General features: G+C 36.0%; 1 protein-coding gene across 4 annotated transcripts in view; it reads right to left on the reverse strand.

Annotated features, from left to right (window-relative positions):
• The window catches only part of CAH7 (Carbonic anhydrase 7), a 67,022-nt gene extending 58,584 nt beyond the window's left edge, over positions 1-8,438 (reverse strand). The window contains exons 1-2 of one of the 4 annotated variants that reach the window (XM_073961944.1): positions 8,408-8,438; positions 7,015-7,278 (exon numbers count right to left, since the gene is read on the reverse strand). In XM_073961944.1, the coding sequence (XP_073818045.1) occupies positions 7,015-7,042 (28 nt within the window). In that variant the 5' untranslated portion in view covers positions 7,043-7,278; positions 8,408-8,438. Of the gene's footprint in view, positions 1-7,014; positions 7,549-8,233 lie in introns of those variants that run through there. The other 3 variants (XM_073961942.1, XM_073961943.1, XM_073961941.1) reach the window with 3 other exon arrangements.
• Between the last annotated feature and the right edge of the window lie 1,353 nt (positions 8,439-9,791).

A 9,791-nucleotide genomic window follows, 5' to 3' on the forward strand; every position in this document is an offset into this window, starting at 1 on the left:
CCCCTGATGAAACTTATAGCGTCGTATTGGGGCAGGAAATACAAGTTCCTACAACAAAAATCAAAGCGATTTGAGAGCAGGTCTTAAACAGAACTTTTCCGAATTTTTGTGTGGGAGGTACCCGAAAGAGTAGACCGATTGAGTCCATATTGGAACCTCATCTAAGTCCGGTAGTAATTTCACTATGTGCAAATTATGGACCAAATCGGTTACTTTCTTTAAGAGTTATCGTGCGCACAAATTCTCCGAACATTTCCGAACTTTTGTGGGGAGGTACCCGAAGGAGTGGATCTTCGCACTTAAACTAAGTTTGGACATAATATTACGAAAGCCAAATTTTGGACCTAATCGGTTATTTCGCAAGACCTGGCGACGACTAAATACCAAATATCAGCTACATTGGTTGTTTAATGTGGCTAAAACCTTGAAAATACCGAAAATCGGGCGATACCGTTCTATTGGAGCTATATCAAAACGTGGACCTATGTTCATCATTTTTATCAGAAAAGTTTTTTGGTCCATTGGGAACCCCCAATGCAAAATTTCGGTGTATTTGGGCATGAAAAATATTTAAAATCTTAAAATTCCGAAAATCGGGAGGTACCATTATATGGGGTCTATATCAAAACGTGGACCTATGTCCATAATTTTTATCGGAAAAGTTTTTTGTAAAGTGAAAACCCCGCATCTAAAAATTCAACCAATTTGGTGGATAAATTTAGCTAAAATATTCAAAATACCGAAACATTAAGAAGTACCGTTGCATGGGGACTACCCCAAAACGTGGATCGACCTTCCCAATTTTTTGCTCTCGACATTATCAGTGAACTATAAGTATTTATACCAAAATGCAACTGCCAACGCCAACTCCTTTTATATTTGGCCACCGTTTATTTGAACTCGCGACATAGTGCAGCGTTTTTTTAGGTTATGCGCCATTATCTCGGGAGCTATGGACTTGCCCTCGAAAAAAATTACAATGACATAACGGTGTCGTGAGGTGTCACTAAACTGCACTTATTTCAAATTTTGTGTGGGAGCTACCTGAAGGAGCGGACCGATATAATCCATATCGTGCGCACCAGCCAGAGAGACAGACGGACGGACATTGCTAGATCTACTCAAAATTGTCTGAAACGGATATCGTACAAACATACTTGGGGTCTAAAACCATTATTTCGATGAGGCACATTTTTGGTCATATCAAAGTGTATATACCCTCTTTAGCCTAAAGGCTGAGGGTATAAAAATGTTTTTCGCTTAGCCTTAATAAGTATATTTTCCTTCATGATGAAATTTCCCAAATAAAATGCTGGCCTTTTAATTTTGTCACCATTTTTATTCCTAAACTGGCCCCATGGCCACACTTTTTAGTGGGGAAATTTCTGTACCATTGGGAACTCCAAATGCCAAGTTACAGCCAATTCGAGCTAAAAATGAAGATGAAATCGTGAAGATACCTGAAATCGGGTGGTACCGCTATATGGGGGCTATAGGAAAAAATCGAAAAATACTTTTCAATACAACTCCACCGAGTTCTTGATATCTCAATAATTTAAATTAAGAAAAAATATCACAAATAACCTTCATCCTAATAAAAAACAATAAGTAAAAAATTGTAGTTATTTTTTCAATACATCTGTTAAAATCGTAAAACCATATATCTGTCCCAGAACCTGCAAGAATCTAAAAACGTTTACGACGCTAACAATTTTTCCTTTATGATATCGAAAAAATAGGAAAAATTAATAGATTCATGCAGTTCTGGAACATACATCATATTTACGTTAGAGTTTTTCGGCGGGGCTACCTCCTTTATGAGGATTTATTTGAGGTATACACAATGGAATTGACATTTGAAACCCACTAGATTAACTAAATACAAGACGCATATCCAAACCCATGCTGAAACTATTTCCAAATATCTGTAAGGTACCTTTGCATATAAACTAGTATAATGGAGATATCAATGGAATTTACCTGCCTCCAATAAAATATAACAGTAACCGAAAAAATCATAAAAATCAAATTTGACTATCATAAATTTAATAAAACAAAAAATGAGGTATTTTCCATTCGACAAACTTGTGATGAATTGGCGTCAAATTAAATGTTAACATTTTGCCATATTGTTGAGAATTTGTCATAAAAACAATAAACCGAAGAATTACTTTATTTCCGGGGCATTATCACCAAACAAATCAAAAGTCATCACAGGAACAAATTAAAAAAAAAATATTTTGTGAAATGCTGTTGATTTTGAAACGTCATTATAACAGCAGACGATACGTCACAATGATGGTACATTTTTTGGTGCCGTATTTTTCCTCAAATATTGATTAGCAAATAGAAATGTTTAATGGTTCGCAAATAAATTTTATTTATTCCAAATCTACGTGGGAATTGATATGTTTTTTGATATTATTTGCAAATATTTGGCAACAAAAACTTATATTTAATCAATTTCTTATTTACATTAAAAGAAATGGTTTGTTGTATGAAGTATGTAATTTTAAATTATTAGTAGCAATTGTTTTTACTTAAAAGTTATTGTACTCGTACTCATCAATTTGTTCCTTATCACCATTAGCTTGTAATGACACAGTGCAGAATGTTTTCGACATGTGTGACAATAATATTTTATGTTTATAGTCGGTGTAGTGTCAGTTGACGGCAGCAGCTACCTTTCGATGTATCCACCACCCACCTTTTCTTTATCGTAATTGAAATGTTAGTTTTTTTGTGGCAATAAGTTGTAAGATATTTCAATATAAAATACTTTATGGTTTAAAATTGGTACTGTTTCGAAAACATATATATAAATACCTCTATGGTGAGTTTATTTAAACTAATTAACCAGCAGAGTGGACAACTCTATAGAATTACTGTGTCATTGACTGTGGCTAAAAATGGCTAAGAAATTTGTTATTTGGAGATTTGTAACCATTTCTGGTGACAAAAGGAGGCTTTGTTTTTAATTTGCCTATTTATATATTGATTCTTTTATAATTGTTTCTCAAGTTTTGTTATACAGCTTTCAAACCGATCAAATTAGAAGCAAACAACCAACTACAAAAGTGTACATCAGATTTCAAAAAACATCTTTTTAGAATATACGAACTCTATAGAAACGGATCTTAATGGTCAAAATACTCGTAGCAAAACAATTGCGATTTTTATCCTCTTTTCTAGAATTTTGCTCCATAAATATTAAAACGTTGAAAATTCAAGAAAAAAATCAACCACAATAGCGTAGCAAAGGCATCAATAAACAACATTCTGGAACATGCGAAATGTCTATGAATGATTCTTAATGGTAATATAGTAAAAATCTTTTTAAAATATCCAATTTGTATACTTTTTTCTCCGACTCTGGTCCAAAGATACGCAACCCAAAAATTAATGATACCGTCTACCACAAAAATGTACCTAAGATTTCAATAAACAACTTTTTACAACATATGAAGATTCTAGGAAAGGTTCTTAGCCCTGAAATTCACGAACAATTAAATTTTTTAACATTCCCCCTGCTCAGGTTTGGAAATAACAAACTGTTAAAAACTCAAGAAAATTTGAAAGGTTTGTTATTTACGGACCTGAACAGAAAAGAATAATCTAAAATAATCGAATTTTTAGCTTGAAGAATCGTTCCTAGAATCTTTATTTGTTCTAGAAACTTGTTTGTTGAAATCTAAGGTACATTTTTGTAGTTGACTGTATCCATAATTTTTGGGCGGTTGCGTATCTTTGGACCAGAGTCGGAGAAAAAAGTATAAAAATTGGATATTTTTAAAAGATTTTTGCTATTTTTACCATTAAGAACCGTTCATAGACATTTCGCATATTCCAGAAAGTTGTTTATTGAAGCCTTTGCTACACTATTGTTGTTCATTATTTTCTTGAATTTTGAACGGTTTAATATCTATGGAGCAGGAGCCGAGAAAAGAGGATGAAAATCGCAATTGTTTTGCTAGTTTGACCATTAAGACCTGTTCCTTCAGGGTTCGTATATTCTAGAAAGATGTTCATTAAGATCTGAGATACATTTTTGTAGTTGGTTGTTTGCTTCAAATTTGATCGGTTTGATAGCTGTATAACAAAACTTGAGAAAAATTTTAAAAGAAATTTCACCATGGCGATTTTGGCCTTGCAGATGAAGTTTGATGGGCTATATGTGTTCGCAATTTTTGTTCTTTAAGATAAGAGCTACAACTTTGCCTCTGAAATAAATTCAAATTTTCTAACGGTTTGGAAGATATAGTCCTGACTAAATGATGTATGTGCCGGTAGGGTTTTGGAGCTTGAACCCTTATCTCAGGAAGTATTGACTTACTCCGGAAAAAGATTGTACCGTTGTAAATGAGGCCGCTAGAACAACCTACTGAAAAAAGGATCTAAACGATGCAAAAGGAGCTCTTAAACTGCACTTTTTTCGAATTTTGTGTGGGTTTTGTTTGGTGGAACATTTAGGCAAATATTTCAGGAAATATGGACTTGCGCAGGAAAAAAATTGTACCGTTGTAAAGGGAGCTGCAAGGAGAAACTGCTGGAAAAATTTCAAGACGATCCGAGAGGAGCTCTTGATCTTCGCTTTATCCGAATTTTGTGTGGGAGGTACCGAAGGAGTGGACCGAAATAGTCCATAACCCAATCTGATAGATGACTGGATGAAATAATATGATGTGCAAAGTCTGCACCAATTAGAAACTCCCTGCGAAAATTATCTTGCGGATTTGCCATTTTGGTTGGTGGCGTCAGGGTTTCTTGGAACATTTATTCAAATATCTCAGGAAGTATGGACTTGCGCAAGAAAAAAATTGTACCGTTGTAAAGGGAGCCGCAAGGAGAAACTGCTGAACAAATTTCAAGACGATCCGAGAGGAGCTCTTGAACTTCGATTTATCCGAATTTTGTGTGGGAGGTACCTGAAGGAGTGGACCAATATACTCCATATTCAAACCCGATGTATATATGGAAGGAATGCTACGATGTGCAAAGCTTGTACCAAATAACTCCTTCGAGAGTTATCGTTCACACCATCTTACAGACAAATTTTGAACTTTTGTGGGGGTGGTACCCGGTGGACCATCTTCGAACTTAAACGAAATCCGTTACAGACAATTTGGAATTGATTTAGCCACGTCCGTCCATCTGACTGGCAGTCTGACTGGCTGGAGCGCACTATAACTCTCGAACGGATCAACCGATTCTGTCCAAAATTTGGCTTTCGTAATATTTTGTCCAAACTTAGTTTAAGTTCGAAGATGGGTTATATCGGTCCACTCCTTCCGGTACCTCCCCCACAAAAGTTCGAACATGTTAGGAACATTTGTGCGCACGATAACTCTTGAAGGGAGTAACCGACTTGGTCCATACTGTGCACATCGTGAAATTCCTACCAAACTTAGATGAGGTTCCAATATGGACTTAATCGGTCTACTCCTTCGGGTACCTCCCACACAAAATTTTGGAAAATTTTAGTTTAGGGCCTGCTCTAGAATCACTTTAATTTTTATTGTAGCAACTTGTATTCACTACCCCCCATGTTTCATCGGGCGCAAGTCCATACTTCTTGAGAAAATAGGCTGAAAGATGCAAAACACCCCTATGACACCATGTGTAGTGGTTGAAGCGCAAGATAACTGTCGAACGGATCTGCCGATCCGATCCAAACTTTAGTCTTCGTAATATTTAGTTCAAACTTAGTTTAAGTTCGAAGATAAGCCATATCGGCCCACTCCTTCAGAGATAAGCCATATCGGCCCACGATAACTCATGAGGAAACCGACCGATTTGCTCCATACTTTACACATCCTTCTATATCTACCAGATATAGATCAGGTTAGAATATGGACTATATTTGTCTACAGCTTCTGGTACATATCACACAAAATTTCGGATAAGTTTACTTTAAGGCCTGATATCGAATCACTTTAATTTTTGTTGAAGCAACTTGCATCCACTTCATCTATTACCACAGTAAAAGCTTTTTCAGACGAAGGCCATTCTTATTGTGAAAATAGGCCGAAAGGTGTAATAACCCCTATGGCACCATATGTAGTGACTGGAGAGCACGACAAATCTCGAACCTATCAAGCGGTTTGGTCCAAAATTTAGATTTCATCATATTTAGTCCAAACTAAGTTTCAGTTCGAAGATTGGTTATACCGGTCCACAACTTCCGGTACTTCCCCCCAATATTAAATAAAAATGTCTCTATAATGGAATGCACGATATCTCTTGAACGGGCAACCAATTTGGACAAATTTGGACCTGCTAATAGTTTGTCCAAATTTAGTTTAACTTCTAAAATGGCCCTCCTTAGGGCACCTCCCCCACAAAAGTTCAACATATGTGTCTAAGTGCAGTTTAGGGTCTGTTCGACCATCTTTTGGTGCTGTTCGTTGTGGTCCTGTTTACACCATATTATGTTTCTAGGATGACCCACTGATATGACTCGTGAGCCCAATATATATCAAAAAGATATAACTTTCAAAATAAGATCCACTTCCATAATGAACTATGTCGGCCCATTCCTTTAACAACCTCATCCGCAACCCTTTTAAACTTTAATTTTTTGTCGGCAAGTTCAAATGTCCAAAAATGGCCACACAATTCTGAAAATACCTAAATACATTCGATCTGCCCGTAGATAAAAGTTTCAATTCACATAGGCAGAGGGTATATCTCTGTCGGCAATTCCGACTGGTATTTTTTAATTGTTATTAGCTAGTTCTGTAACAAGCCTTATTGTCCAAAAGAGTTCTGATACCTTATTTTATGCATTACTTTTAATATCAGACCGCGTTGAAAGAAAGAAATTTACATGTATAGCATTACTAATTATCTTAAATATTTCTCCAATTCCCCACCCATGCTTGGCCCATTCGGGTACTAAACTTTTTCCTATAACTTATAACTGCCTATAATGATGTGGATCTCCATCTATCCGACCATATCAACTATAGCTCATATCAATTGTTTTCCCTAAGGAAGTGTTAAATTTCTACTCACCGGTAATTATAAGCAGATATGACAACATTGTCTTTATTTTGTTGTACAACAAACAATTGGTGGTCAGCAATTATCCTTTGTAAAAAATTGTTGGAGTTTTGTGTTGTTTTTATTTTTTTGTATTTTTTATTGTTAAATAACTAAAAAATCAAACGCTGTCGTCGAGGTTGTACAATTTAGTTATTTGTAATTTTTGTTTAATTTGCAATATATGGCAACAAGACACGCGATGCAAAACGGGCTATGCAGGGTGTATAATATCTACTTAAATTTAAATACAACAAAACAAGAAGTTGTATCTGTTTTAAAAAATTAAATGCCGGTAAAATTTTGCGCCAAATTGATTAACTTTCGATTTTTTTCTTATTATTAAATTTCAATTAATTTCTATTGATATTGAGCAGGTACTTCTGGTTCTTCTTTCTTTTCGGGAAGAAAATCCGTTGTTTTCTTGGGGATCGGGAATTTGTTTTTTATTGTAATGTTTTTCTTTTGATACCGTTTCGTTCAAAATCTGAACGATTACTGTTCGAAACTTTTCATTTTAAACACAAAAAAATATCACCGTACCGAGAGTTTTGGTCTCGAGGCGTCAATATATGTGAAAGCAACAACAACAGTAACAGCAATAACTACGCGAACGACAACAAAACATCGTCCAGTGTTGATGAATGTGATACGACGACGATTCCCAATGTGAAACGATACGTATAACAGAGCATTTAAAAGCGAACGAACTAACGAGCGGTCGATTAACAGACAGAACATAGAACAAAACAACAAATTGGCAAATCAAAACAGAATACACCAATACACATTAGCGTATATGTTGACAACAAACTCTTTATAATTTCCACATTTGCTCGGAGAATGGAAATAGGTGTAGTCTGTGGTCACATATGTAGAGGAGAAGGCACAACATCACCCACTATCCAAAGAGTAACAGTAATCATTGTGACTGTTAAATACCGGCAAATTTTTATTCATATTAACATTACTCACACACATGAAGAAATACAAGTACGACTCTCTTGTTGGTTTAGTTAACAGTAGGAAATAGCATAATTTTATTCTAACAGTAACAAACAACCGCAACAATTGACACAATGAATGAAACAAAAGGTATGAATGAATGAATGAATTTAAACGATCAAAAACGCGCGCACACACACGAAGACATATGAACCCACAAGCACTTAACTGCCACCCTCATACACACCTGTATGCCTTCTATTTATCAATTGAACAAAACAAAACAATTCTAAACACTCATTATGTTGTCGGTTTGGCTGATGCTGTAGCAACAACTGATTAGCTATTTGTTGGTGTTGTTGTTTTCGTCATTGTATCTCAAAACTAAATTGAAATTATCTCCGTCGGTTTGCAAACTTACAACCATTCCGAAAACCGTTAAATACTCGACTAAACTACAACATCATCATACTGCTCTGAATGCTCGGGAAACATCAAAAATGGTTTTCTCATTGTTGTTGTTGTTGTTCACAATCAATTTGAACTTATCATTGGCATTCAAATGGATTTGATGTGATATAGTCGGAAGTAAAATTTGAAAAAGAATATCAATAGCGATAAAGTTAAAAAATATGTAAAATATGTAAACCAAAATCAAAAAGTAGAAAAAATGATAGCGTTGTAATAAGGGCCACTAAACTACCTGTAATGACTAGCTGGACTGCGCGTTTGTCCGGGAGGGTTATGAAGGTTTGGCGTAAATATCGGAACAATTTGGAGGCAATATCTTACTTACTTAGCTGACCCATTACAGAACATTTGTTCCATAAGCCGAACTAAGAAAAGGTCTCCAACTCTCTCTGTTTTTCATCTCTTCATCTACTTGTTTGCTCCATCTATACTTAGGCCAGCCAATTCTGCGTACACCTCCATGTGGCACGTCTTTTTAGCGGGTTCATTATCGCTCATTCTTATGATATGGCCTAGCCAACGCAATCGTTGCATCTCGATACGTTTATCTATACTGATGTCGTTGTATAGCACATACAGCTCGTGGTTCATACGACGTCAATATTCACCGTCAACGCAGATTGTTCCATAGATCTTTCGAAGAATTTTTCTCTCAAACACACCAAACACTGCCTTGTCTGTTTGCGCAAGTACCCAGGCTTCGGAACCATACATCAGCACAGGTAGTATCAGTGTTTTGTAAAGCGTTGTTTTTGTTTGAAGAGATGTGGATTTATTCCTAAACTGCTTACTCAGTCCGATAAAGCATCTGTTGGCCAACACAATTCTTCTTCGCATTTCACAACTGATGTTGTGGTTGGTGTTGGTTGTGTTTACGGTGGTGCTGAGGTAGACGAAGTCCTTTACTAACTCAAAATTATAGGAATCAACGTGAACAGTTGGCCCGGTCTCTATGGACGCATTGCGCATCGACATCATCATCTTGGTCTTCTCGCCGTTAACCGCCACACCCACTTTATCAGATTCCCTTTCGACTTTTTCAAAGGTATCAGTTACTTCCTTTACCAATCGACCCATAATGTCAACGTCATCGGCATAAGCAAGTAACATATGACTGTTTGTGTATATTGTGCCACTTCTTTCGACCTTCGCATCTCGTATAACCTTTTCCAGCAGTTATCTTTACATGTACATAAACACAATTGACAACAATGGAAAGGTCAAGCGTTCCATTTCCAAGTATAGCTTGGTTGTGGTTCATTTAACCCTCTAAATATAATCTGATCACCATCGGAAATTGCAAGCTACTTCTCTGTTATATACTCTTACCTTAT

Source organism: Musca autumnalis, unplaced genomic scaffold (assembly GCF_047663935.1).
Source record: "Musca autumnalis isolate F117 unplaced genomic scaffold, ASM4766393v1 scaffold_1, whole genome shotgun sequence".
NCBI lineage: Eukaryota > Metazoa > Arthropoda > Insecta > Diptera > Muscidae > Musca > Musca autumnalis.